The following is a 27918-nucleotide window of genomic DNA, read 5'->3' on the forward strand; positions in this document are numbered from 1 at the left end:
ATAGCACTGTACATAGAGGGGTATGAGACTCAAAATAAACCACTGAACAAATCATCAATAGCGTTCTTCTTCTTTTTCTTTTTCGTAACTTTTGAAACGCCGTCCTCTGTAGGCTTTTCTGTAGACTTTTCTGTAGACTTTTCTGTAGGCTTTTCTGTAGGCTTTTCTGTAGGCTTTTTCTCCTCGGAGGTCTTGGAGATCTTGGAGACCTTGGAGACCTTGGAGACCTTGGAGACCTTGGAGACCTTGGAGACCTTGGAGGCGACCTTGGAATCAGACTGTAAAACCTTGACCGGGCGAGTGAGTGGCGCATCATCAATGCGACGAATGCGTTCCCCAAGATCCTCCTTAGCGACAACAGAAGTAGGTTTAGACTTGCTTGCCACTGGTTGGATCTTCAGCTGATGACTGATCCCGGTGATTTTGGATAGTCGGGCCAAGGTAGCTAGAAGCACAATTCCAAGAGTAGAGAACTGATTATCGGCAACGACAGTTGAAAATGCACTAAGGAAACAGTTAATATATTGTTGGGTATAAAATAATAGAACCTTTTCATACATGTAACATCTAGGGATTATGTGGGTAGCCAGATGGGATTTTACCCCCGATCGGGCGAGATCCAAGGTGGCGCGCTTCAAGATGGATAGCCATTTCCACCATTTTGCTCGGCGATGCTGGTTCTTATTTCGATGAAAGATCAGATGCAGTGTTGAGTGGACTGCTAGGATCTCTTTGGAGTCCATGTTGTGAGAGTTGAAAAGATGAAAAGTGGGTTTTCCCAACTTTTACTGTCTACACCTCTTCTACTCCAGGAGCTCTCTACTATGCTTACAATAATCATTTTGACATCCCCAAATTTTTTTATTTTTTTTTTAATTTCCCTAATCTTCATAAAGCAATAGAAAAAGCAAAAGCAAGAAACACAGAAACAGCAGAAAACTCAGAAAACTCAGAAAACGCAAGAACGGCAAGAAAAAACAAGGCAAACGCAAGAACGCAACGAAGAAGCTGTGTTGAACGAGATGTTTCAGTCCGTAGCCAAAGGTAACTTTGGTGAGATAACCGAGAAAGTAGCCACATCAGCTAGCTGTCTTCTTTTTTTCGGTTTTTAGTTCTTTTTGGGATGCTTTTCTTTTCTGAACAAGTCGATGGCGAGGTGATCTCGAAGGCTTACCAGCACCGAGCACGGCCAATCGTAATTTTTCAGAGTAAAATGGCACATGGCCAATTGCAATCTCTTTCAAAGAGGGTAAGCAAAGAGAATGCAATGTTTCAAGCAAAGCCTTCCTTCCAGAACGTGTCAAGGATCTTGATGTTGAATTTTTTTTTTTTTTTTTTTTTTTTTTTTTTCTTTTTCGCGCGGAAAGATCTCGATGGGTTTTTTGAACATTTTGAAAACGATTTTTTTTTTTTTTTTTCATTTTCGCGCGGTAAGATCTCGATGGGATGTTTGAACATTTCGAAAACGATGCGTGATATTCGATTCGAAGGATTGAGATTTGATTGTGTTGTTCATCAGGTTAAGAATGTATTGAAGAATATGCCGGGACCGAATTTGAACGCAGACACCCATGAAGGATGGGGAGCTTGGCTTCGTGGTGAGGGCTTAATTCCTCGGCGAGGTGAACTGACGATCCTCAGCTTTCACGGGAGAAGAGTCCTCATCAGAGCCATTGGGGTCATGTTGGGCCAATTGTCCACTAGTATCCTGGGGATTGCGGATAGAAGCTTGGCCTCGGGGTGTCCGGCTGAAGGACTGGGACTGTCGTGGCGAGGTAAAATGATGATCCTGAGCACGGGAAGTCTCGCTGAAGGACCGAGAGTGTCGTGGCGAGGTAACCTGATGATCCTGAGCCCTCACAGGAGAAAAACCACTAGGTACATTGCGCATAGGTTGGACAAATTGTCCACTAGAGGCATTGCGGGTATGTTGGAATTGTCCACCAGAATTATGGGGACTGCGGAAGGAAGGTTGACCCTGGTAATTCTGGCCAAAGGTCAGAGACTGAGGACGCGAACGGTTATTGCTGCGCGGCGTAGTGTTAAATCGGGGTCGAGGTGAGAAGAGGCCTGTGAAGGGGTCAGAACAGATCCAGTAAAGGGCATGCTGGTTATCTTACCTTGTTGGGTAGTGCTAGCAACCGAGCGACGCAGCTTACTGGCGTCATTGGGGGCTGGGAAAGGCATCTCACTGCCTAAACGAGGACCGTCGGTGTAGAAAAGCTATATTCAGTCAATATCGGTATCATTATGGGAAAGGAAAGGATGCTACTCACTCGAGGTTGTTCGTCGTGAGGACGGGTCATAACGTGACTATTGCGGAACTTGCTGATGAGAGTATCTCTTCCCTGGAGTGCTGTTGAAACTTGTCAGACATCATTCTCACATTGACCACGGATGAGATACGAACTAGCATAGGAGATCTCAGTTTTCTTCGTAGAGCTGCTATCGGGCCTGTGATCGTCTTGGGTCAGCGAACAAGCAATTGATTAGGGAAAATGAGGAGGAACATACCAAGACTGGCCCTCTCGAGCGCGAACGAGCTAAAGGAAACTGGTAAGTACATATCGCACATTTTCCAAGGATATAACTCACGGTAACAATATCAAGTGGCTACAGAAGATGTTAGTAAAATGTCGGATGAAAGAGGCATCAGATGAAAAGGATAACAGGGGAAATACTCACATCCGCGAAGTTCATGAACGCATAACCAACGCTAAAAGGGCAAATGGTAAGCAACATCGAAAGCCAACAATGAGCAATCAGAACTTACTTGCAACGGTTCCAGAAATCTAGAGAACGCATTAGCGGGAACAAGCGAATGAATCATCGAGAAGAACTTACCCATCCGAAGGTAGAGGAAGTCATACTTCCCAAAGCTGGACTCATCGAGAAGCATCTTGAGTTGATCCTATTGAATGATCACATCAAATTAGTCTTCGTGGTTTTCATAAGAAGATGGAGATAATCGTACTGTATTGAGCTTATTGGGAACGTTGCGGATCATAACCTGTAATGATAGAATATGTGAGAAATTGATCTTGCGGCGAATTGGAGCAAACTTACGGTGCTGCGGAGATCTAGTCCCTGCATGATCCGATCGAGATGAATAATGTTATTCTTATTATTAGGGGAACCGGCGGCCTTGTCGAGCTCGTTGGACATGGGGTCATATGGGCTCACGGGGCTCTGAGGGGGAACACGGTTAGGTGTTTGAAGGTTAGAACCATGGGTAGGAGTTCGTTGGTGCGAAGCACGGCTAGGCGTTTGAATTTGAGAAACACGCCGGGGCGATTGAATCTGAGAAAGAATAGGCAGCTCTTCTTTCTCCTCAACTGGGTAAACCTCGAAAAAAAGACTCTGTAGAAAACTAATATTAGCGTTGCACTTTCAAGAACAGAAAAAGAGGGGCAAAATACATCGAGCTTAAATCCATTGAGGCATGAAACAGCGTAAGCCGCATGACCCAGGTTGAAATATTCCACGTGGTATCGGCTCGAGTTTCGTCCGGTCTCGATGAGCTTGCAGAAACGTGGCGTGCCAAGGGAAGCAACGATATTTTGAACAACCCCATCCATAGATTCCAGGAGCCATTGGTTGGTGAACACAGAAAGCACAAATGCACCATCCTGGGGAGCAGGTGCAGGAGAGGAAGCGGATTCATTGGATCCATTGAGGGTAGCAATCTCTTGGACAGTGGACGGGAAGACGCGCCATCCAGGACGAGTTGAGCGGATTTTATTCATGGCATTGATGTTGTCTCTGAGATCGCCAAACGAAAACGAGAACATGCCCCTAGTTGCAATGTGTTGGAGGCAAACAGCCTGAAGGGAAGGATATTCCTCGATCTTGATAAAGTCAGTTTTAGTCTATCCAATAATCAGATTAGTGTTGTAACTTACCGGGAACATCATAACGACAGAACGGTGCGAGGTGTCGAGAGGGACATTGTGCACGATAAAAGATCGATGCTTTTCAGCAACATCATGAATTCCAGTGGAGGATCGTGAATGGATGGTACCGGTAGAGCGACCAGCTTGAGGATCGATGTGTGCAGTATCAAGAGCGTCTCCAACAGCAGGGCTGTTAGTGGTGGTGAACAAGTTAGACATAAAAGGAGGGGCGGGGTTGTACTCATAGCTAAAGCCCTGACGGGATGGCGAGTAACGAGTGTTGGCAATAGCTGTCTGAACGGGAGAGAGTTGATATTGTGATCCACCCAAACGCCCCCGAGCGTGATATGGTGTATGAGGTGAGTATTGCATTTGATCCAGCGATCGAGCTGCGATGGCTTGAGAAGGCGAGTATTGCATTCCACCAGAACCAGCATTTGCAGGAGATACCTGCGAGGAAGGAGACGAGTACTCAAACTGGTTGGCTGATGTCTGCATGTTAGCCCGCCCAAGGGGTGCGGGCGCACCAACCTGAGTCAAGATATTGGCATGTTCAAATGGTTGGGCTGCATAGGCATAAGTAGAAACAGAGCTTCCACTATTAGGGTTTGCAGTAGTGGCGGGCGCCTGAGACGCGGGGACGTTAAACCCCTGTCGCATTTCATTGTTCCAACCAGCAAACGGATCACTGCGCGCGTTAGCGTATTAGGGCTATTTGCTCCAATGTATGTATAAACGACGTCGCACTTACCCGATCGGGCGGTTGGTCGAAGTTCCAGGCAACGGAACAGAACTTTCTCTCTGGGCAACAGCCTCATACCCCATGGGGTTGAAAGCAGCAAGTTGCTTCGAGGGCGATCCTCGAGTCGAAGGAAGTTTTTCCATGTTTGAAACTAAAGTAACGCCAATGTAAGCCGACAATCTTATTAAAAGACAATCTCAAGACATACAAGCTGAATATCTGTCGGCGGGAGAGCGGCAGAGCGGCGCAAAGTAGCAATTAAAGTCAAGGAAAAGTAGAGAAGGTGGTTTACGGAAATGGGATGGGAAAATAGAAGAGAAAGATCGTGATGGAGAAATGATGCTTTAAATACTCCCCAATCGCGACATAGGTTGTAGTCGCGATCTGGGTCGCCGGGGGTGACGAGGTGGGGCTATGCGCGCACAAATGGCAAACGAATGGATGAATGCTATGTAGTCTTTTACATGCACCGGGGTGAATGAATAATCATGTATACTACCTATCTACCCATACTAGTAAGCAGGTAGGAGGTTACTTCTATACGTAAATGCACAGATAGAATAAATGAAGCAGTACCATCCAAATAGGTTGGTGAGGGTTGTGTATGGAGAGGAGATAAAGAAATGCGAATATGGTAGAAACTTGAAGACACTGCGCTAGAATCTTATAGTCCATAGCTCTACGGCTATAAATTTGATATTGAAAAATGGGACTAATTACAACGCTAGTACATAATGGGACTAGCGCCAATACTCGATAAGAGATTAGAGCTGAGCGGTGTAACACAAATTGAACCTCCATGGATGAGTTCTGCCAGCCCTAGAGGGAGAAGACGGGAAGTCGCCCTGGATATACTCTGCCTCCTGATCCATAGTAGGAGCATCGCTTCAAGACCGAGATTGTACGGACAGCTTTAATAGGACTCGGTAAATATAGCTTATACGGGAATAGCTTATGGTCAAGCATAGAGGTTTATAGGGCTTTAAACCGCCTGGAATCGCGCAAACTTAAATATTTGTAAAGTGAGAATAACTTCCGACCGTACAAATATACACATAATGTATATTTGTACGGTCGGAAGAGCTTCAATTATGGAAAATGTTTATAGGATTTCAAAAGACAATCCAAGCATACAGACCATGCTACTAAGTATCTACCCACTGCCCATTTTCCCACCAGAACTGACCGAGTTTGAAGCCTATTCTCTCGATGAATTTATATTGTAACTTATTTTTATTTATTTTTATCTTATTTATAATTGGAAGCCCAATGTAATATATTATGAAATTATATCCGTAAATATTTTTCATAGAGTGTGGCCAATTTTCAAAGCCATGATAGAGATTCTGATCGCCAGTTTAGTATGGGAACTACTAGCTCTCGCTATATATAATGACAATTTATTTTGATATCTGAATTTCAACTACTTGTCACTCAACAGCTATATATATTGGACTATTCGGAAAGAGCTATTTTAATAATCTGATAATGATCTTCTATTGAAAATTATCAGAAAAATTATTACAATATAAATTTATTGAGAGAATAGGGTTCAAAGTTGGTCAGTTTTGGTGGGGAAATGGGCAGTGGGTAAATACTTAGTAGCAGGGTCTGTAATTGGACTCGAAGGCGGTAATGCACATTGGTGGCAGAACGTCTGACCGCCTGTGAACGCCAACAAGTAGCTACCTAGATCATCTATCTACCGATAAGGTTGCAAGCTTAGCAAGTGGGAGGTATTGACTATTGGGCTTCACTCTGGCTATGAGGTTGAGCCATTATGCCACCCATGGCTCCAATGCTCAATGAGCCACATGTTTTGAACCAAGTGAGCCAGCCTACACGTTGGAGAATGTACCTCAACTGACTGTTTTGTCCTTAGATTATCATCTCACCCTCCGATACAGACTATCTGGATCAACTCATTCCTTCAATCCGAGATTACAGTGTTGGAAACCGCACTCCACAATTGCTGCAGTCACTCTCCCGGTTCGCGGGCGACAAGGAGTCCGAGATCGAAAGCATCTGCAACACAAATCACCAGGAGTTCGTCTCATCTGTCAATTCACTGCTTCGGATTAGAGAGGGGACTGTGAGCTTGACATCTGAGATTCTGGACTTGAATCAATCGATTCAAACTAGTACCGAACGCCTGGCCGAGCAGAAGAAAGCATTGGTGGAGTCGCGGGGCCACCGACAGAACATTGATGAGACCAGTCGTGCCATTCAGGATTGCTTGGAGGTGCTGCGCCTAGCGAACCAAGTCCATGATCTCCTGGCGAAGAAAAACCACTACGCGGCGTTGCGGGCGCTGGAGGAATTACAAAATGTCCATCTGAAGGGGGTGACGCAATACAAGATTGCAGTCATGATACAACGCTCGGTTCCAGCGACACAAAGAGCTATTGCGGAAGCAGTGATGTCAGATCTTAACACCTGGCTTTACCGCATTAGAGAAATGTCTCAATACCTTGGAGAAATAGCGCTCTTCCACACAGACCAGAGGAAAACAAGACAAAAGCAAAGAGCGGGAAAAATTCCTTATCTAGAGCATTTCACTTTGAACTCTGCAATCGAATTGGTGGCTGACGAAGATGAAGAGTATGACCTGCTCCAGAATGAAGATCTTCAAGTTGACTTCACGCCGCTGTTCGAATGCTTGCATATCCACCAGTCTTTAGGACATATGGATAAATTCCGAGTTGAGTACGCGACCACCCGCCGAAAACAGAAAGAGCTCTTGCTGCCGTCTTCTATCACTCTTGTCGATGAAGATGGCTCTAGTCTGCACAATCTCTTGGAAGAGATGGCTGGATTTGCCATTGTTGAACGGGCCACAATGAAAAGAGCGCCCGATCTTCGGTCATCCGTCGATGTAAGAAACCATACCCTCTTTCTCTTTGGCCTCTTTCCAACTAGAGGCCTTCTAGCAATGATCTAACCCGCCCCTCCAAATAGATTGATGAACTCTGGGATTCAATGTGCCAAGGGGCTGTAGTGTTGATATCGAAAGCACTTCATGAAGTCGACAATGCTGAAAGCATCCTCAGCATCAAGAATCTGATTGCTCTATTCATGCAGACGATGAATGTAGGCAAGCCCTTCTCTATCATGATCGGCTCAAATAACTTATATCCCGCATAACAGACTTGGAACTTCCCCGTGAGAGTCTTTGATGACTTCTTGTTGACACTCTTCAGCAAATATGCTGAACTTCTGAAGAAAAGATTCAGTGACGATTTCCAGGAGGTAGGACGGTTCTCGCCTACCAATCTATTTTAAATTCTGACACTTCCAGATTGTGTCAACGGATGATTATATGCCCATGCCCATACAGACCCAAGAGGAGTATGACAAGGTTCTCAACGTCAGCTGGTACAGCCCCGAACAACCTCGTGAGGAACAAGTGTAAGTTTCGAATCAGCCAAGGCCAATTAGTCCTTATTCAGACCTAACTAATCACTGCCTTAGATTCCCATGCATCCTGCCATTCTCTCGAATGTATCCGCTATGTTGCATTGATATCCATAATTTCCTGAATCAGTTCTATCTCTTCGCAAATGATGGCTTCGCAAATACAAATGTGATTGATGAAACACTGAAGAATGTGAGTTCCAACCAACATACTCAACGATGACTTGACAACTAACCTAGCAGGATCTGGATGACCTCCTTTCACAAGAAGTCTGTGACACTTTAGTGGAGCGTCTTTCCTCGCAATATCTAGGTCAAATCGTTCAGATTCTTATCAACCTGGAGCACTTCGAGCTAGCTTGCCGCGAGCTGGAACTCTTATTAGCAGCAGCCCGATCACAGAACTCTACCGGCATCTCAATCGCGTTGAGGGCCACTGAGAAGTTCAAAAGCAACAAGAAGGCTGCTGAGAAGCGTATCTTCGAGGTGGTCAATTCCAAAATCGATGACCTTATCGAGACAGCAGAGTACGAGTGGATGTCACCTACGCCTCCCACAGAGCCGAGCAATTATATGCAAACGTTGACCCGATTCTTGTCCAACATCATGAACTCCACATTGTTGGGTCTACCGACGGAAATCAAAGAGCTCATCTACTTTGACGCCCTTAGCCATGCTGCTAACATGATTCTGGTGGGTTTTATATGGACCCTGAACCATTGGAATAGAGGTTTACTGACTAATCATATAGGCGCAACCATTGTCCCCTGATGTGAAGAAAATCAACCCTAACGGAGTGGCGGCATTAGCAAAAGACGTTGAATACCTTGCCGAATTCGTGGATAGCTTGAATGTCCCAATTCTTCGGGAGAACCTCGACGAGTTACAGCAAACCGTGCAGTTGATGCAAGCGGACAATGCGGACGAGTTTTACGACATTTCCACGAGGAACAAGAAATATGGACGCGTTGATGCCATGCAAGGGCCTATTTTGCTTGAAAAGTACGGTTTGAAACCTACACCTGATTGCCCTGAGCTGCCTGCTAACTAGTTCCCAATAGGCTCACACGCAGTGTTCAAGCCCCCACCAAGGTGGATAAGTTTGCGACTCTCTCATCGCGCTTCAAGAAGACTGGATAAATCTATGAGTGTGTTATGTGTAATGCAATTTTTAACTATGACAATGAAGTACCTCTTGGGGCCTATTGTGAGCATAAGTAAAAAGGCCATATCAAACGACTCCGGACCATCCAAGGATGTCTCTTGTCTCTCAAATTGTAACCTCGGTTTACTCCAAGATTTGCACGAGACGTAGGTACATACATGATACTGCTAACAATCAAGAGTCTAATATCACATACAACCTTCAGAATTCCACATATCGTTTCCTCTTTTCTGGCCAGGGTCAAACCTGCTCATTCCGTACGTAAAGAATCCAAAAGACCAAAGATTCGGAGTCGCTCAATCACCACTACAGCATTTACCTTGCTTTGCGTGGGAAAATATAATAGTAAAGAGAATCAAATAATAACAGTAAAAACAGTGAGAAAAAAAGATAAAACGGACCAAATTTCGCCTTTAAACGCGCATCGACTACATAAATAAAAATGACGGCTAGACCATGTGCAGATGGCACGTTCACTTAACGACAAAAATTAGCTTGTCTGCTGAGGATAAGACATGACAACTACGTACCTGCTGGGGAGGGAGATGCGGGTAGGCGTACATCCCCTCGAACATTTGGGATTGAGGTTGGCCGTATGCCGCAGACGGGTCTGATTGAACGGCTCCGGGATACATGGCAGGTTGAGGGCGGTACTCCTGCTCCTGGGGCATACCGTGCTGGCCAAGGGAGGCGTAATCTGCAGGGCCCATGTGCTGGTGTGGTTGAACTCCATGAGGGGCAGGAGGCAGTTGACCAGGGGCAGCAGAAGGCCCTGGGGCGGTGCCGGCAGCCTGACTCGAGCGCTTGGCATGAGAGGTTGCCTCTTCACGGGGAACGATATCAATCAGGAAGTCAAACATGTCCGATTTGGAGAGAGCGGCGGCAATGTCGGATCGCTGGAGGGTACGACGTTTGTTGTCCTCGGCGTGGATCCAAGCGCGCATAGTCAGCTCAGTGATAAAAATATCACAGCCCTTAGCGAACAAGATGGGCGCCTCTGCAGATATCATCTTAACCTCCGGGTCCGCCTTCATCACCTTCTTGATACGGGCCAATGGCAACTGGTGGATCTTGTAGTCGTGGTTGTCTGATTCCAGGTGGTTGATGACGTGCTGCCAGTACGTCGTCAAGATATCACGTGCGGTTCCTTGAAGGCCTTGGTTTACCTAGTCCTGGTGAGTATCGAGCTCAACATGTATCTAGTCATCTCAGTAACTTACATTGGCCCAAGTACCAGTGTACAACTCGGCAACTGGCGCATAACCTTGCGCTGAGAGCTATTTTAACACAACTTTCATTAGCTGAAACTCAAGACATTTCGCGCGATCATCATAGGGTGAGGGTAAGACTGTAAGGCTTGCGCGCCTCACCGCAATGGACATACCGCTGCGCTAGCACCTATAGATAAATGACTATTGTCAGCCTCCATTCATATCAATTTCATAACCGCCAGGTAGCAAATAATCTAGCAGAGTAGCCCTTTGATAGACCTCGATATGTAATTCTGGCGCGGAGCTTTGGCCCAATGGTAAACTTGGGACTTACCATAATGACCCCCATTTCTAACATCATAAATCGGTTGCGGCTGCTGCTGCTGCTGTTGCTGTCTGCCCTGCTGCGCAGTGCCTTGCGGAGACTGCTCCATGCTTTGGTGTTGAGCTACACGGAGCCTCTTAGGTGTGTCGGGCAAATGGTGCGGAGGGACGGGGATGCGACGCGATCTGGCGTGAGATGCGGTGAAGTGGGGTATAGGGTCTAAGAACAAAGAACGAATGGACTTGATATAAAATCTATAATCAGACAAGTATCACAGCCAGTGACTATGTGAAGCCTGGGTTCTCAACGCGCGTTGGGTGCCAAGCTGGAGGTGTTCAGCTGTCTGACGTTCCCCGGAGCCACACCCCTCCGAACTCAAGTGTATAATACCTACATGTATACAATGTATGGACTATGATATATGGGATTTATATCTTAGATGTTAGGACGGATTTCTCTAGCATGTACTTAGGTCTAGTTTCAAATAGTAGAATGGTTGTATAGCATTGGATTATCTATTGCAATGAACGTAATATGCATTTGCATTAAAGATTCAGAGAAATACCTCTGATAGGTGAATGCGTTGGGGCCTTCGACTTTCAATACAGCTGTACCATTCAGAAAATACTTTAAGATTAAGTACTAGTACTTATTACTTACGCAATAACTAGACCAATTTGCTTGTACCAGATACTGAAATAATAAGTATTTGTGAGTCACATGACAATACTCCACTCTCATAAGCAGAAATTTCTCATAAACATTTTTCCGATCCGGGAAGGAGCAAGCAAAGCTAAGAAAAAATATAAATTCTCTCCACTCACCTTAAAACTTCTTGAGTTTTCGCTTCTCTCCCTATTCACCAGGGATGGCTGACTCAACATGCGTTCAGGATGTTCAGGAAGACCTGACTGATGATCAAATTCAGCAATTGCTTCTCGAGGCAGAGACTCGCCTGAGAGGTCCCAATACACTGAGCACCCAGACTGATGATCTAGCATCCATCAGGTATGGCCACATTCTCAAGATTCAATAAGCTAGGATTCAGGGCTAATCTTCGCTAGGATTCCGAAATTGTCACCTGGATCCTCGCTGGAAACATACATTCGACAGGGGGATGATGTTGCTATTGTCGATGCTGCAAAGATTACCGACCAAAAGCAGAGGGAGTTGGCCAACTCTCTTCGCAAGGTTGAGATCAAGAAAGCGAATACCGTGAGTCACCCAATTGCCTCCTTTCTATACTTTCTTTTTTTTATATGCTATGAGGAAAATATTCCCAACGCGAAGCGCTTGATGCGGCGTAAGCAGTCCGTTTTGGGCTGTGCTGCACCAGTGAGAGCCTTTTTATTCATAGTTACTCTGAGCATTCATCACAATTACTATATTTTCACGGTGTGCGATATTCGTGGCCAATCGCTAACAATCGTCGCCCTTGATAGGACAAACCTACTGCTGGACCTGAGTGGTTCAACCTCCCGAAGACAGAAATGACCCCAGAGCTTAAGAGAGATCTGCAGCTCATCCGGATGCGTTCTGTGCTTGATCCCAAGCGTCACTACAAGAAGGAGAACGGCAAGGCCAAACCGCCCGAATATTCCCAGGTTGGAACCATCATCGAGGGTCCTACTGAGTTCTTCAGCAATCGTATCGTCAAGAAGGATCGCAAGAAGAACTTCGTCGAGGAGACATTGGCACTCGAGCGTAGCACCAAACGCTTCCAGTCCAAATACAGGGACATTCAAGCCAGCAAAACAAGCGGGAAGAAGTCCTTCTACAAGAACCTACAAGCAAAGAGATCCCGGAAGAACAAGTGAAATTTCGGTCTCTACTTTCATCAACTATGCCAGGAATGGCAACAACCCCATGTTGGCCATGGCTATACATGTCGACGGAATCTACGGAATCGCCTGCTGAGAACCCAATAAGCTGGACCCAGATCGTCACGATCTGAGATCATCATATGCATACATCTATGTCAAGCCCAGTCTTAATCGCGATCAAAGACATCCACAAGGGTTTCGACAACCAGTCTCTGGATCGATGTCAATTCATTGTCTTCCAGGGTTGATGTAATGATCTTACCTGCATGTCAATAGCTGCCTCGCGGCCAGCTTCGAGGACCTCTTCATGTCCTGCCATGCCCTCCTCTAGAAGGGCGCTGAGTTCGCCTGCTGCCTTGTTTTGGAGCAAATCATCATCTCCTCGAGGCACGGGGGACAATACGACCTTGTTCGTGACCAAACTGAAGGCGAGCACTCGCAAGCCACAGTGTCTAGCAGTGACGATCTCCGGTACAGTGGACATTCCAACCACGTCGGCACCGAGCATTCGAAGCATCCGGCTTTCAGCTCTTGTCTCGTAGCTTGATGCTATCAGAATCAAGTACAGAAGGGATTGTGGGAGGTGACTTACGTGGGACCTCCGCAGAATGCATATACCCCCTCGTGCAATTTTCTCTTGGTTTCGGGGGAAATGACTTTCTTCCATGACTGATGCACATGACGACGGAGCTCAAGGTCATAGGCGTCAGATAGCGGTGGGAATCGCACTCCAAATTCATCTTCATTGGGTCCTCTCAATGGATGGGTTCCTGCCAGACCGGCGAGGAAGAGATGCTGTAAACCGGTGTTAGAATCACTCCACTCGGTAGCTTCAACGGGGGTTTCTCCTACATCATTCAACAGAACGATATCCCCCACAGAATACTCAGAATTCAAACCACCGGCCGCATTGGTCACTACCAAGCATCATTAATCCTTGCCATTCTGTAACATCACACCTTATATTCAGGATCATGTAGAACGTACAGACAACCGTATTCACTTGTAGCTGCTTGAACACTCGAATTGGGAATGATACCTGATCAATCGAGTGCCCCTCGTAGTAACTAAGTCATGGTCAGTTGTGAATTATAAGCAGAAATCAGGGCTTAAGCTGACTGAGCACGGCCAACCATCAACACTGCAGGGATTTTCTGGCCAAGAAGACCGAAAACCAGCTTTCCAGCATGTCCAACGACTGTGGAATGTTAGAACCTCTCTCTTCTTTAAGCCTGAAGATAGATGACCAAACCTGTTGAGCGAGGGAAGTGGGGGATAGATGCATAGTCAAATTCAACACGCGACTCGGGCTGAATAGTATCTGCAAGCCCTCCTAGCCCTGAGCCACATACAATTGCGACGTGAGGCTTTTGCAGGGCCTCTGGCAACTTGGTTCTGAGATAAGAAACCGCCTCGTTGGCCCGCTCGAACGAGGACAGGTCTGTTTTTGTCATTTTTGCAGAAGTCGGCCTTATCGTATATACGGGTTTGAAGAAGTAGAATATATAAAGTGGAAGGTAGGGTTGCAAAAAGCGACGTTTCCAAGTGCGGAGTCACATGGTTCCATTGCCCAGGTCGCTAGTTTGGCGGGGGTGCAATGATCCGATTCATAATAAAAATCATTTGACATAAGGATAACTATGATAACTCTAGATGTCTTCAGAATATTCTATTCAAAGGGGCTGGAGTAAGAAAGTTGATCACTTGTAAGGAAACATTGAACATATCTATAGAAGGTAGGTAACATAGGGTATAGGTTACATATTCGGGATTTCAATTCAAAATTGGATTATCAATCTCTGAGTACAGGTATATTGGCCTTTGCCATTATTGTATCAATTTTAGTATAATATATAATAAGAAAGATATCACTGCCCGGAGTACTCCGTTTCAATCGTCTTCTCTATATCCAAGTTCCCACTCACCGCCCTAGACTCGCTCCCCGAAAAAACCCATCCGCTAACAACAACGGATCTTCCTCAAAATCACGATTAACAATGTTCTCATACACATCGCGCTCCTTACTTGGAGTGAGCAAGCGCCTCAGGGTATGTTCTCATTTTGTTTGATTCTCAATTCCCGCGCTAACAGCTCCATGAAAGGTGCCTGTGCCATTCCGCTCTCTATCATCCCCAACCCAGCCAACTCCGCCGGAGCAAGAGAAGACACCCGCTCAAGACTCAACACCGACCCCTACACCAGTCGCTCCCGCAGAAGCTGCCTCTGTGGCCCCTACTCCTGCTGACACTCCTGCCGCTACGCCCGTCGCGACCCCTGCTACCCCCGCCGCTACCGCCCCTGCATCGACTATTCCAGAAGCGTGAGATACTCTTCAATTACAGTGTGTTTTAGGTTTGTGGCTGATTGACAATTCAGATCGGCGGAGCCCGAGCAAATCACCAAGCCTAGCGTGAAAGAATGGTCAGTATCCGAAGCGATTGACCCAATGCCAAAATATATCAAAGGTCACAGCTGATAATTTCGTAGGTCTGAACGTTTAGGAGCATTCGGCGAGGAGAGCCGACTTCCACGAAGCGTGCAAGCCATATACCTACGCCCTTTGCGGAGGAAGGCCGAGTACGGCCTCCCAGTCTGCGACCTCCAATTGCGATCATACAGTGTCCGTAACGTGGAGTTCTTCACCGACTTTGCCATCCGTGCCGCTTACTACCTCAACCTCCCCGTGTCCGGGCCTGTGCCTCTCCCCCGCATCGTTGAACGCTGGACCGTCCCCCGAAGCAACTTCGTACACAAGAAGAGCCAGGAGAACTTCGAACGTATCACCCTCCGTCGACTGGTACAGATCAAGGATGGAAACCCGCAAGCGGTGCAGGCGTGGCTTGCATTCCTCCGGAAGCACGCATTTTACGGGGTCGGTATGAAGGCAAATATTTGGGAACACGATAGTCTTGGTATGGTTCTACTTTTTTTTTCTCTTTATGTTTTCGCTGATCAAGTCACTAACCATCAATTCTACAACAGATGCTGGTAAGGCTATGGATGCTTCTGTTGCCGAGGTGGAAGAAGCTCTTCGCCCCGAGCTTGCGCAATTCGGTCAGCGCAAGGACAACTCTGCCCCGGGCACGATATTCGATACTTTGAACAGTGAGAGATTCGCGGAGCGCAAGGGTCTATAGATGGAATGGTGACCTACTGCTAAACTTGTATACCCGTGAACATCTGGACTTGGTGTCTTTGCTGCAGGCGCTGTCTTCATTATATTCAAAAGCCTACTTGATCTAGGCCATATGTATTTTACTGTTTTACTATTCTCATTTAAGCCCAGATGAAAGGAAGCTTATACATACTGAAAGAGGTTGCTTGACACAACCGAGTCCTCCAATAGACGTGCCCTTATTCTGATGCTATGCTTAATATGCGGAATTTGCCATGATAGGTGTACATAACAATGATGCGCAGTACATTTTATACGGATACATTGTACGATATCGATCACGTGATACATATCGCGTTTCGCGTTTTTCAGGATCGTTGAGAACTACGGCACTACGAAGTGATTGCACTTAGAAAATTTCCATTCTCGCACGGACTAAGCGGTTGTTGGAGATGTCCGCTAACGCAATGCGTCGTGAATTTGCCTCACTGGGGTCGTTGCATACGAAACATCTCCATATCCGTCCAAGCGGGCTCTCCCTTCAAAGGAGATGCCATCGATGGAATAGCTCAAAGACCACCCCGCCAGCACATGAGCCTATTATATTTTCCGGGATTCAGCCCACTGGCGTACCTCATCTGGGCAATTATCTGGGAGCTTTACATGAATGGGTGAAGCTCCAGGAAAGTGCAGCCGAAGGAACCAAGTTATTTTTCTCTATTGTTGATCTACATGCATTGACAGTGCCCCAAGACCCAGCTCAATTGAAGAGATGGAGGAAGGAGGCATTTGCAACGTTGCTTGCTGTGGGCCTGGATCCCAAACGCTCTACAATATTCTACCAGTCCAGTGTAGGTTCTGTCTTATAGCTGTTGGCTGCCAAGTACAATAGGGTCTTTATATTGACATTCATCAGGTGCCAGCACATACTGAATTGATGTGGATTCTCAGTACGGTGGCTTCCATGGGGTATCTGTCTCGTATGACACAGTGGAAGGTGAGCGGCCCTGTAATCTTTATATAAAAGGCATTCTATTGACACCCTCCAGAGTAAACTTCAGCTACCAGAGGATACTACGCTTGATGACTCGACAGCACGGGCACAACTGCGACTTGGTCTTTTCTCCTATCCAGTACTACAAGCTGCTGATATCCTTGTTCACAGGTATGATTCGTGTCTATATTGGTGCGTTCTTTACTAATGATCTCCAGAGCTACCCATGTCCCCGTCGGAGAAGACCAAAGACAGCACCTCGAGTTTTCCAGATACACCGCGAACAGCTTCAACCACCTCTATGGGCCCATCTTCCCCATCCCAGAGGCACTGATATGTAAGATAACAGCTGGCTGTGCCAGAACGAACAAAGAAGCAGAACAGACACTAACTTGACACAGCCCCTGCCAAACGAGTGATGTCCCTTAAGGAACCCACCTCAAAGATGTCCAAATCGCATGCCGATGAGAAATCCCGAATCATCCTTACGGACTCACCGGCCGAAATCAGCAAGAAAGTCAAGGTAGCCTTGACTGACTCGCAAGCAAGCATCACCTACGACCCGGTCTCTAGACCTGGCGTGTCTAATCTCATCGAGATCCTAAGCCACCTAGAAGGTGTATCGTGCGAGGATATTGCGGCTGATTTCCACAGCGCAAGTCTCCGATCACTCAAAGAACATGTTGCAGACCGGATTTCCCATCATTTGCAGCCGATCCGGGATCGGTATATTACAATCATGGAAGCTAAGACTGGATATCTGGAGTCTGTGGTTGAGGAGGGAGCCGAAGCAGCGCGGGCTAACAGTCGGGAGACCATGCGGCAAGTTCGGGATGCTATGGGTCTGTGAGTGGCAAGTATTTGTACATAGTGAATGATTTGTATAGTAAGAGAATATAAGTGTATAAGAGTCAGATATGTACGTATAGACTCGGAAGCCTAAAGTGGGAAGTGGAGTCATCCGCGTCATCATCTACTACGTATGTTGCCTACGCATGTGCATACGGATTTCCCGATCGGGGTGTCGCCGCTTTATGGGCTGTCCTGTTCACTGAGTATTTTACAGCATAGGTTGATTACTTGGTGTACCCAAGGGCCCGGGGTATCTATGGATTTTGTAGTGCTCAGGTTATACCTAGGTACTCAGTGAGCGTTCAGGCGTGCTTAGGGAACGCTCCAGGGATGCTCAGAGAGCACCCAGCCATGCCCTGGCGGTGTTAGCGGAGCGCGTTCGACTGGCGGAGCACAAAGGTGCCGCTGTGATAAACAACGTGGCGAGCAACGTCATTTGGATGTTCGTCGTCTGCTTGATTTCCTGGAAGGCAGTCACCTTTCTATTCTAGCTGCTTCAGCGGATTCGTGACCGGTATGTCACTTGATATCTTGCCCTATACAGGAAAAACACGCTGAATTGTGATGTAATTGTTTCCGGCTCCTGTGCTGGTGCTGTTCCGCGTGTTGCAGTGCCTCGTAGCCCGATCCTAGTATATGGGGCTATGCTTTTGCGCATGATGTATAGCCGCAGAATGGGAACGCCAATGAATCTGGCCCCAGTGTTCATTTACCGTCACGCTCTGTGGGTGGCTTCGTGCTAAGCTGCGTTTTCGGGCCACGTTGTTTTGCCATGTCGAGTGGCTGCAGTTGAACGTCAATTGCATGGCCATGGGAGCTTAGTTGCTGGCTTCCCACGACAGGGTGGCGTGCAATACCCATAAGGTCCTTGGTCGTGGACTCAGCACTCGAAAGCTTGCGAGTCAGCGTTCAGGCGGCCGTGAAGCCCTGCTCTATCGCGATAGCCTACCTCACTATTTCCATGGGGAAGCGTAGCTCCACGCCATAGAGTAGCATGTGGGGGGTGTATCCCGTGGAGGTGTTGAGGAGTTGAAAGTGGCTTGAAGGGGAGTGCTACCTAGGTAGGTAGATTCCAGTTGCTTATAGCGGGATCGGGATTATCGGGACGGGTCCACGGGTGCTCAGTTTTACTTAGTGAGCAAAGAGCGGCAAGGGGTGAGCACTAAAGCGGAAGGGGAAAGCCATATGCTAATGATTAGATCTGATCATCAAAGATTATACTGGGAAAAGTAGTGTGCACAGCCCTTTTCCGCTTTTCTCTTGCCATCGACCTATAGAACTAGCACATGTAAAGTTTAATCAGAATGATATACGAGGCCACTTAACATACCAATGTGATGACTACTGAAAAGACCACTAAAGAGACCACTGAAAAGACATCACAAGGCCGGATTATTCTTTTATACGGTTGAATCTATTGAATTAGTATGTTTAGATAAAGTGAATTGTGCGTTGTACGGTGTACAATGTACGGGTTTATGCTTGGTGACGACAACACTTGACTCCACCTTAGCCGTATTAAATCAATAGAATAATTTATATTTCTAAAAGTGGCTCTGCTTAGATATATAATTCCGGCTGGGCCGAGTACATTTAGACATCAGGCCTTACCTTTTCTAATTTTCTTTTCTCACCTGTTTACTTTCTTTAACTTGCTTCTAGCCCAATCCTAAACTCACATAAGGACATCAATTCAAGAGAATATCGCGTCGATCACCCCTCGGGCCGAATTCGGATCGCTATGAAAAATGTATGGATCCTATTGGTCAGCATACTGCCAGTTTGGGGTATAACTCTTCATCGAAGAGATAATCCCGCGGTGGTGCAAATGGATATTCAACGAAGAGATGTTCTCGATCCTATTACTAGAGATCGAGCAAGAAGGAAACGTTCCGAGACAGTCAGCCAGGCATTAGACAATGAGGTATATATATATATATATATATTTTTAGTATACAATCGGGAACTTTTATACTAATGTTTCTGCCTAGGAAACTTTATACTTCTGCAACGTCACTCTGGGTACTCCAAAACAGAATTTACGTCTGGTTCTCGACACAGGAAGTAGTGATTTGTGGTGCAATACGCCAAATTCTACTCTCTGTGAATCTCGCCAAAATTCCTGCGTCCAATCAGGTACATACGACCCGAGTTCTTCCTCTTCATATTCATTTGTGAATTCCGACTTCAATATTAGCTATGCCGATGGATCCAGCGCCATCGGGGACTATGTTACCGACACGCTTACCATCGGTGGCACAACTATTAAAGACTTCCAATTTGGCGTTGGGTTTTTGTCTGGCTCTCCAGGTGAGTGTTTCGTCTCGGAGATTACATTGATTACCAGCTGACATAGATGCTTTACAGAGGGTGTGCTGGGTATAGGCTATACTGCAAATGAAGTTCAGGTTGGCAGAAACGGAGACTCACCTTATGCCAACCTACCCAAGGCAATGGTCGACAAAGGAATAATCCAATCAAATGCCTACAGTCTCTGGCTGAATGACCTGGATGCGAGCACAGGCTCGATTTTATTTGGTGGAGTCAACACTAAGAAATACCACGGCACCTTGCAAACAGTCCCCATCCAGAAGGTCCGAGGACAGTACGCGGAATTCATCATTGCGCTCACTGAAATTTCCCTCACTACTTCTTCCGGTACACAAACCCTTTCTTCGAGTTCCATTCCTGCAGGTGTGTTACTGGATTCGGGAAGCTCTCTTTCATACCTTCCAGACACCATTGTTCAGGAGATCTACAACAACCTCGGAGTCTCCTACGAGGCGGACAATGGTATTGGTTATGTTGAATGCGATATAGCAGACCAGGACATCACCCTCAGTTACACGTTCTCATCCCCGACGATAAACGTGGGCATCGACGAGATGGTCATCGACGTTGGCGACCTCTATTTCAAGGACGGCAAGCGGGCCTGCGTTTTCGGTATCGTTCCCGCGGGAGGCAGCACCGCAGTCCTGGGAGATACATTCCTTCGCAGTGCGTACGTGGTATACGATCTCGCCAATCATGAAATCTCCCTCGCCAACACCAACTTCAATGCGGTGGAGAATGATATCTTGGAGATCGGAACTGGCAGTGATTCCGTCCCAGGTGCGAGTGCAGTCTCAAACCCAGTGACTACTGCCCCAGTTGGTGGTGCCGCTGCTCGAATTGGAGGTCCGCATGGAGGCTCCACCGGCCTTTCTGGCTCGGCCTCTGCCACAGGGAACATGGCCATTCCTAAAGCGACAGCTATGCCGAAACACCTGGCCGCTGGCCTTGCTGGAGTAGGGGCTCTTCTGGTGCTTTAAGACACTTGATCACATACTTTTCTTATGTATTTACCTTGCATACTGTGGTGTATCTGGAGTCAGGGAAGGCCATACTTAGAGTTCTTTTCCGTTATACTCCAAACTATGTAGTTTTATGTGTTATGAAATTAACGACATCTGAATTATTCAATCCCTGATCCAATGTAGTGTGCATGTAAAATATAAAGTTGTCTGTATACATATGCTTGGCTGTGATCTATATCCTTCAATTCTTATCCTATACATTCTCGTCCTATTTACACTGGATTTCCTCACCTTCAGAAGCATACCCCCCTTCAGCATCAACATTCGAAAATCAGCAATGGCTATCGATAGCGAGGTACTCATATATTGTGTTCACAAAGGACAGATAGATAGTGAATGATGCGATGTATATAATTTATATCTTGGCATCAACGGGTGGCATCTCTTGGCACCAAAGTTCCTCGACTAACCACCCCCCAATTCCATAATGCCCCGAATCCCATTTTCTGTCATCATAAAAGCCCGACGAGAAAATTATCTTCTGCCCATACTCCTCAAAGAATGTCGCACAATTGATTCTGCTCGCAATGAACTGCGCTGGCTATATGAGCGGGCAGTTCGCGATAGCCAATCTCTTCCATCAAAGGCAGGATGGAGGACCCGATTGAGATCTATGTGTGAGATGCGCTCAAGAGGATATCCTCTCCAATACATACTCGGAGACCAACCATTCGGTGACTTAGAAATTCTCTGCCGAAGAGGCGTTCTGATCCCAAGGTTTGCTATCAGGTTCCTAAAAGCGATATATCTTGCTGACAACATTGCACAGACCAGAAACTGAATCATATACATACCAAGCAGCCAAATTAGTCCGTCAAATGGCCCTTGACCGTAAACACGCGTCCAATTCTCCCGAACAGGCGAGACCCTTGCGCGTCATTGACCTTTGCACGGGCACAGGTTGCATACCGCTTCTTCTGCACGCCTTACTTGCCCCCCATTTCCAGCTGGAGATAACAGGAGTGGACATCAGCCCCAAGGCCTTGGGTCTAGCCCAGGAAAATCTCAAGCATAACCTGCATCTGGGCCAATTGGAACCCACCGCAGCAACCGACATCCGCTTCCACCGCGCCGATGTCCTCGGACATGGCAGTGACAATTCAGTACCGTCCATTGAGTCAATTCTCCACACCCTCCCAAATTTTGGACCAGCAGGCACACCAGAAGAAAGTAGATGTGATCTATTAATCTCCAACCCGCCCTACATATCCCAAACGGAGTTCCGCAATGGCACCACTGCGCGCAGTGTGCAGCGCTTCGAGCCCAAGCTGGCACTTGTGCCTCCATACTCTGGCTCCGGGGTGGAAGACTGCATGCCTGAGGATATATTCTACCACCGCATTCTCACTTTGTCATTGAAGTTGAAGGCAAAACTCACGGTGCTGGAGTGTGGGGATTCCAAACAGGCTAACCGGGTGGTTGCCCTTCACAAACGACTTGCTTCTACAGAATCTGGGCAGTTCAGTGCGGAGATCTGGCCAAGTCAAGAGCAGGATTTGGCTGAGAATGGATTTCATGTAACTGATGGATCGCGAGGTGTTATCATACAGTCTCTCCGGTAGCAAGCGCAAGGTGTATATCATTGAGGCTAGAGTACTTGATGGAAACAAAATATATAGATGATTCTTAATACTAATTTCAATCTTATGGATAACATCGAACTAGTTTTGTATTTCTTGTTATCATATATATGCATACATTTTCGGTCTCAAGATGACCAACTTCCCAACGCATGAAAAAAAAAATTCATAGGAAGACTAACCAAGTACATTTGGAACGCCCATATAAAAAAAGATGGAAGAAAGAACTTTATATACAGAATGGGTAGAGTACCAGCGGGGCAGAGTGCTGATGGCCAGTTTTGTAAGTATTAAAACAGATAAAAGATGCACAGGGCGAATTAATGTACTTGAAATAGTGTGAAAAAATGGCACGGGGAATAACAGGGATGCAAAAATCCGAACCCAAGACCTAGGCCAAGAAAGCATAGACATGAAGTCCGTTCATCGGGGAGTTTGTAATGGGCCCCGATTGATCCCTGTAGTCTAGAACCAAGTAGGCATTGTGAAGTCGTGAAGAATGTGATGGAGCCGTCCACGGGTCGTTTCAAAGATTCTTCTTGTCGGAGGAGTAGCTGCGGTCGTCTTCGCCCTCGACATCCTTGAGGATCGACTCCATCTCCTTGGCCTGTCGCTTCCACTCCGTGTCGGCCATCTTCGTCTCTCTGCGGAAAAGCTCCTCATTGGGCTTGCGGTAGCTGCCACCCAGACGGTCCCATAGAGTGGTGAACTGTCCGTAGTTGTAGTTGAAGTACAAGTGGTGCATGGTGTGGCAGGCAGCACCGTTCACGATGGGGCTGTTGGCGACGTACTCGCCGTCATGAATGAAGACGGTCCAGAGATTGATGAAACCGAACAGGAAGACATAGGCGAACTTCTGCAGAGGGAAGAGGAAGGGGAAGACGTGGTAAGGGACACTCTGGGACCAGCCGTCGAGTGGGTGGAAAGCGTGCGAGGCATAAGGGCTAGGCATGATCCACTTGTGGTGAGGCTTGTGCAGAGTCTTGTAGACGCGGGGGTGGTGCAAGCCACGGTGGATCCAGTAGATGAAGAAATCGGTAAAGCAGATGAAGAAGGGAATTTGGATGAGGCTGTAGTACGGGAAGGGCTCTTCGGCGGTGGTGTCGTAGAGTTTGGCGTATCCACGGACCTCAAGAACAAAGAAAGGAGCTGTCAAGAGGGACATTGGAGGCATTGCGGACATGGCCTGTCTGATCTCCATACCAATCTGATTCTTGAGGAATTTGGGGTGGTTGTAAGTCGTCTTGTCCCAGATAAAGATGAACGAGAGAGTTGCGACCACGAAGTAGACAAGCAGACCAAAGATCCTAATTGAGTGTTAGTTCTTATGTTGCGGAAAAGCGGCGATATGAAGTCTTGAAGGGATTGGCGCATTACCAAGTAATCAGGAAAAAGCTTGTAAATTGACGATAGATGTTGTTTCTGGGCCAAGCACTGAGGTATGCGTATTTCGAGGGTTCCAGATATATCATTTGTGTAGCCTGTTCATAGACAAAAGGTTCCGGCCCAAAAAGGGCCATGGAAGTGTTCGCCGCCGCATTGACGAAGGCCGGCAGCGAGATGGACGAAGATAGGGAGGCGGGGAGGAGTGTCGAATAGAGGCGATCACCAATAAAGGTGTCCCATATTTCGAGAATGATATCCATGATTGAGGGCACAGATAGGGTGGGGGAGGAGAAGAGGAATTGAGAGGTACTTGAAGGAAACAAAAAAAAGGAGATCCGCGGCGAATAACAAAATAGTCACACCAGCGCGGAACCGCCACAGCCGTTGCGATGCCACCTCTTACTTAATAAGCCAATTGATCCAGGGGCGGATGGTATGATGCGGGATGTACATATTGTAGTTATCTTAGTTATCTTATGAGTGTTATATATAAAAGTATAATATTTTATTACTTTTTTTAATCATTTCATATATACTTCTATGGTCTACGTTGTACTAAAAAGAAAAAAGAGTAGAAACTTAAAAAGAACACCGATCTGACCCCTGGTTTGCCACAGTTGATGCCTTAATACCTTGATGCCTTGGTGCCTGTGCCATAGTTTGTGGCTAGATCAGGCAAGTGACAAAAGTACATTACAGTAATTGCAGAACCAAATTGGTACTGCACGGACCAGTTCCACTTCCATTTCCCATATTCAGAGGTACCTCCACTGCCCGCACTTGCGGGTGTAGATCCAAGTATTTTCTGGTATTCTGGGTATCTTCAGTTGGAATACAAAATACCTGTGTTTTATGCGAACCTCACGATCTGGACCCATCCATGTGCTCCGTACAATATACGCATTTACAAAGCACATACATACATGTACTTTTAACCAAAAAATCACTTGACCTTCTAATCTCATTTGTGGAAACATTACACATCTAATTGACTGAACTTTTTCTTCACTGTTGTATGTCATACAAAGTATTATGTAGTTTAGAAAAGTATATGTATTCTCTATGGACCCGCGCTTCTCGCCTATGATTTCGCTTCTCGCGCCAACCGCTGCCGCCCTTCCCCCCAAACTCAAACCTTCCCGCTTTAAAGTGTCATCTGCCAGCCTCTTCCACCCCTCTTACCGCTACACCCCCATTCTCATCCCCCAGCTTATTCAGTACCGCCCACTATCGCTGTGGCTAGCTGCGCGGTGCCATCCACCAAGCATTGAAGCCTCAGTGATCAAGATCATTGAGTCCAGGACAAAACCTTGGTTGCGATCCCATTCGCTGACCTAGAGCTGTCATCCGAACATCCTTTCTTTCTTTCTGTGACTTGGTGAAAAACAGAAAAAAAAAACCCCCAATATGTACAACGCTCATCGCGGGATGGTGCCCGCTCCCAACTCCCGTCTAACGGAGTTGCTGGATCAACTGCGCCAGGAGTTTGAGAGCCAGTCGCGAAACACCGGTGAATTTGAGCATCAGTGTACGTATCCCTTCCAACATACCCTCTCTCTTCTGTGCTCAGGCGATCTGTGCCTTAGAGCTCCCCCCTCCATATCCAATCATTTCATACAGTTGCCAGTTCATTTTCCCAATGACTGCAGCTCCATGGGTTCCGACATTCGCTGAAATGTAATCTAACTGACAGATCATGCAGTGACTGGTCAGCTCCAGGAGATGGAGATGATCCGTCAGAAGGTCTATCAGCTGGAGCAGGCGCAGATCAAGATCAAGCAAGAGTTAGTCCCTTTACCTCCTTGACAGCTTGGAAAACCCTCTCTGACATCGCATTTCCTTTTTTTCCTTTTTAATAGCTACGAGGCTGAAATTCGAATGCTGCGACACGAACTTGAGTCGCGCGGCGTGCAAACCATCCCTTCCCATATCGGCGGACCCGCTGCGGCTCACACAGCTCCTTCCCAGGCTCCTCCACCTGCCTTGGGCCACGGCCCCAGCAATCTGTTTGGCGGTATCATGACCAACCCACCAGGTAGCGGCCCCGGTCTTGCCCCTTCCCTCCCCCAGGATCAGCAGCCTCCCCAGCATCCCCTTCAACAGCCTGCTTCGGTCGCTCAGCCTGGCGCACCGCAACCCCAGCAGAGCTCCTTTGGAGGATATCCGGCTGGCGCTGCTGTGAACGGTATGTCGTTGTGTTATACAAGTCGTCGCCCAGTCCGCTGACCCGTTGGATCGTTCGTTTCCCAGGCTACGGGCCTCCTCCGCCTCCTACTGCATCCCCAGGCCCCGGTAAGGGTCGTGGCCGTGTTCCCCCAGGCCCAGGAACCCCCCAGCAAACGCACATCGCCTACCCGGATCCCCGTGCATCCCCTCAGATTCCTCGCCCGACTCCGCCGAACCCCCCTCTTGGCCGCACAGCCGAACGTCCAGGAAACATGCTGGCAAACTGGAACCCCGATGATCTGCCCCCGTCGCAGAAGCGTGAGGGTTCTGACTGGTACGCCGTGTTCAACCCCGAGGTTCAGCGTGTCCTCGATGTGGAGCTGGTGCATCACTTGAACCACGATAGTGTTGTTTGCTGTGTGCGCTTCAGCCGTGATGGCAAGTACTTGGCTACAGGCTGCAATCGCTCGGCTCAAATCTTCGACGTGACCACCGGTCAGAACGTGGCCACTCTTCAGGATGAGAACGTTGACAAGGACGGCGACCTGTACATCCGCAGTGTTTGCTTCAGTCCGGATGGCAAATATCTTGCGACTGGTGCTGAGGATAAGCAGATTCGGGTAAGTTTTTCGAATTATATGGAATCAGCATATGGGAAGACAACTGACTGAATGCGATTGGTTCTAGGTTTGGGATATCAACCAGCGCACCATCAAGCATATTTTCAGTGGACACGAGCAGGATATCTACTCTTTGGACTTTGCTGGCAACGGTCGCTTCATCGCCTCTGGCAGTGGAGACAAGACCGTGCGCCTTTGGGATATCCTCGATGGCAAGCTTGTCTACACCCTCAGCATTGAGGATGGTGTCACTACCGTGGCCATGTCTCCGGATGGTCGCTACGTGGCTGCAGGTTCGTTGGACAAGAGCGTGCGCGTCTGGGACACTACAACCGGATACCTCGTGGAGCGCCTGGAGAACCCAGATGGTCACAAGGACAGTGTCTACTCGGTCGCGTTTGCGCCCAATGGTCGTGACCTTGTCAGTGGCAGTCTGGACAAGACTATCAAGCTCTGGGAGCTTACTGTTCCCCGGGGCATGCACCCCCACAGTGCTATCAAGGGCGGCAAGTGTATTCGTACATTCGAGGGTCACAAGGTAAGATATGAGATTTACTTTGGAAGATAGACAGAAGCTAACTACAATTTAGGACTTTGTTCTCAGTGTGTGCCTGACACCCGATGGTGCCTGGGTAATGAGTGGTTCCAAGGATCGCGGTGTTCAATTCTGGGATCCAGTGACTGGAAATGCCCAAATGATGCTTCAAGGCCACAAGAACTCTGGTGAGTATCAACCTTCAATGTTTACATTGTCATCTCTAACTCCGAATAGTCATCTCGGTTGCGCCCAGTCCTACTGGCAACCTGTTCGCGACCGGCAGTGGAGACATGCGTGCACGAATCTGGAGGTAAGTGATTTTTTTTTCCCCTGACTGTTTCGAATAGGCTGACTCCTTAGATATTCGGCGTACACTGGACGATGAAAGGGTTGATGGCGTATGAAATTTTTGCTTTGGTTATGGGCTTTATTTATGCTGAATTTGTCTTTTATTTTTATTTACTCTATGCACCTCTTTCAAGTGTATTGAACACTTTTTTTTTTCTCAATTTCAAAATTGCCATTCTTTTATATCTCAAGTTACTCCGTATATGTCAAATATCAAATATTAGTCACACGGATATTTTGGAACGAGCTGAAATTCCCAACAACATCCCTGTCCGTCTGAATTACCACAGAGCCTCCGAGCTGGTAATTAATATTTTAGCATATACTCAACGGAGACATGCTGATCGAAATTTCATCAAAGCATAATATATATGCAGAGTCTAGGTGCCT

At 47.2% G+C, this 27918-nt stretch overlaps 10 protein-coding genes across 10 annotated transcripts; 6 read left to right on the top strand and 4 right to left on the bottom strand.

Moving 5' to 3' along the window:
• Nucleotides 1–29: 29 nt before the first annotated feature.
• Nucleotides 30–743, bottom strand: PGRI_067270 (uncharacterized protein; the record flags this gene model as incomplete). The annotated part of the gene is made up of 2 exons (XM_040794441.1): nucleotides 30–504; nucleotides 559–743. The coding sequence occupies 2 exons, from the start codon at nucleotides 741–743 to the stop codon at nucleotides 30–32; spliced, it is 660 nt and encodes a 219-aa protein (XP_040649691.1).
• Nucleotides 744–1606: 863 nt separating this feature from the next.
• PGRI_067280 (putative meiosis protein MEI2) lies at nucleotides 1607–4778 on the bottom strand (the record flags this gene model as incomplete). Its single annotated transcript, XM_040794442.1, has 14 exons — nucleotides 1607–2070; nucleotides 2121–2223; nucleotides 2277–2356; nucleotides 2411–2454; nucleotides 2515–2543; nucleotides 2596–2613; nucleotides 2686–2716; nucleotides 2774–2792; nucleotides 2845–2911; nucleotides 2975–3010; nucleotides 3067–3360; nucleotides 3420–3848; nucleotides 3903–4581; nucleotides 4645–4778. The coding sequence occupies 14 exons, from the start codon at nucleotides 4776–4778 to the stop codon at nucleotides 1607–1609; spliced, it is 2427 nt and encodes an 808-aa protein (XP_040649692.1).
• Nucleotides 4779–6424: 1646 nt separating this feature from the next.
• Nucleotides 6425–9189, top strand: PGRI_067290 (Rab GTPase-binding exocyst subunit SEC15; the record flags this gene model as incomplete). The annotated part of the gene is made up of 9 exons (XM_040794443.1): nucleotides 6425–6463; nucleotides 6518–7510; nucleotides 7594–7725; nucleotides 7783–7884; nucleotides 7934–8043; nucleotides 8107–8242; nucleotides 8293–8742; nucleotides 8801–9051; nucleotides 9111–9189. 9 exons carry the CDS (start codon nucleotides 6425–6427, stop codon nucleotides 9187–9189), a joined length of 2292 nt encoding a protein of 763 aa, XP_040649693.1.
• Nucleotides 9190–11618: 2429 nt separating this feature from the next.
• On the top strand, nucleotides 11619–12567 carry PGRI_067300 (Fcf2 domain-containing protein; the record flags this gene model as incomplete). The annotated part of the gene is made up of 3 exons (XM_040794444.1): nucleotides 11619–11758; nucleotides 11815–11965; nucleotides 12193–12567. The coding sequence occupies 3 exons, from the start codon at nucleotides 11619–11621 to the stop codon at nucleotides 12565–12567; spliced, it is 666 nt and encodes a 221-aa protein (XP_040649694.1).
• A 173-nt stretch (nucleotides 12568–12740) lies between these two features.
• On the bottom strand, nucleotides 12741–14027 carry PGRI_067310 (purine-nucleoside phosphorylase; the record flags this gene model as incomplete). The annotated part of the gene is made up of 6 exons (XM_040794445.1): nucleotides 12741–12785; nucleotides 12836–13115; nucleotides 13166–13490; nucleotides 13561–13640; nucleotides 13693–13771; nucleotides 13826–14027. The coding sequence occupies 6 exons, from the start codon at nucleotides 14025–14027 to the stop codon at nucleotides 12741–12743; spliced, it is 1011 nt and encodes a 336-aa protein (XP_040649695.1).
• Nucleotides 14028–14570: 543 nt separating this feature from the next.
• Nucleotides 14571–17532, top strand: PGRI_067320 (Aminoacyl-tRNA synthetase, class Ic; the record flags this gene model as incomplete). Its single annotated transcript, XM_040794446.1, has 10 exons — nucleotides 14571–14621; nucleotides 14676–14893; nucleotides 14950–14994; nucleotides 15061–15485; nucleotides 15556–15702; nucleotides 16433–16539; nucleotides 16605–16685; nucleotides 16738–16853; nucleotides 16901–17019; nucleotides 17084–17532. 10 exons carry the CDS (start codon nucleotides 14571–14573, stop codon nucleotides 17530–17532), a joined length of 1758 nt encoding a protein of 585 aa, XP_040649696.1.
• A 1830-nt stretch (nucleotides 17533–19362) lies between these two features.
• Nucleotides 19363–20845, top strand: PGRI_067330 (pepsin-like aspartic protease; the record flags this gene model as incomplete). Its single annotated transcript, XM_040794447.1, has 3 exons — nucleotides 19363–19458; nucleotides 19526–19844; nucleotides 19902–20845. 3 exons carry the CDS (start codon nucleotides 19363–19365, stop codon nucleotides 20843–20845), a joined length of 1359 nt encoding a protein of 452 aa, XP_040649697.1.
• Nucleotides 20846–21708: 863 nt separating this feature from the next.
• On the top strand, nucleotides 21709–22452 carry PGRI_067340 (uncharacterized protein; the record flags this gene model as incomplete). The annotated part of the gene is made up of 1 exon (XM_040794448.1): nucleotides 21709–22452. The coding sequence occupies one exon, from the start codon at nucleotides 21709–21711 to the stop codon at nucleotides 22450–22452; it is 744 nt and encodes a 247-aa protein (XP_040649698.1).
• Nucleotides 22453–22996: 544 nt separating this feature from the next.
• On the bottom strand, nucleotides 22997–24116 carry PGRI_067350 (sterol desaturase family protein; the record flags this gene model as incomplete). The annotated part of the gene is made up of 2 exons (XM_040794449.1): nucleotides 22997–23777; nucleotides 23848–24116. 2 exons carry the CDS (start codon nucleotides 24114–24116, stop codon nucleotides 22997–22999), a joined length of 1050 nt encoding a protein of 349 aa, XP_040649699.1.
• Nucleotides 24117–25263: 1147 nt separating this feature from the next.
• On the top strand, nucleotides 25264–27565 carry rcoA (uncharacterized protein; the record flags this gene model as incomplete). The annotated part of the gene is made up of 8 exons (XM_040794450.1): nucleotides 25264–25384; nucleotides 25559–25640; nucleotides 25716–26041; nucleotides 26107–26642; nucleotides 26710–27180; nucleotides 27233–27365; nucleotides 27415–27490; nucleotides 27541–27565. The coding sequence occupies 8 exons, from the start codon at nucleotides 25264–25266 to the stop codon at nucleotides 27563–27565; spliced, it is 1770 nt and encodes a 589-aa protein (XP_040649700.1).
• Nucleotides 27566–27918: the final 353 nt, after the last annotated feature.

The sequence above is a fragment of the Penicillium griseofulvum genome, assembly GCF_001561935.1.
Source record: "Penicillium griseofulvum strain PG3 chromosome Unknown contig_91, whole genome shotgun sequence".
NCBI classification, from domain to species: Eukaryota; Fungi; Ascomycota; class Eurotiomycetes; order Eurotiales; family Aspergillaceae; genus Penicillium; species Penicillium griseofulvum.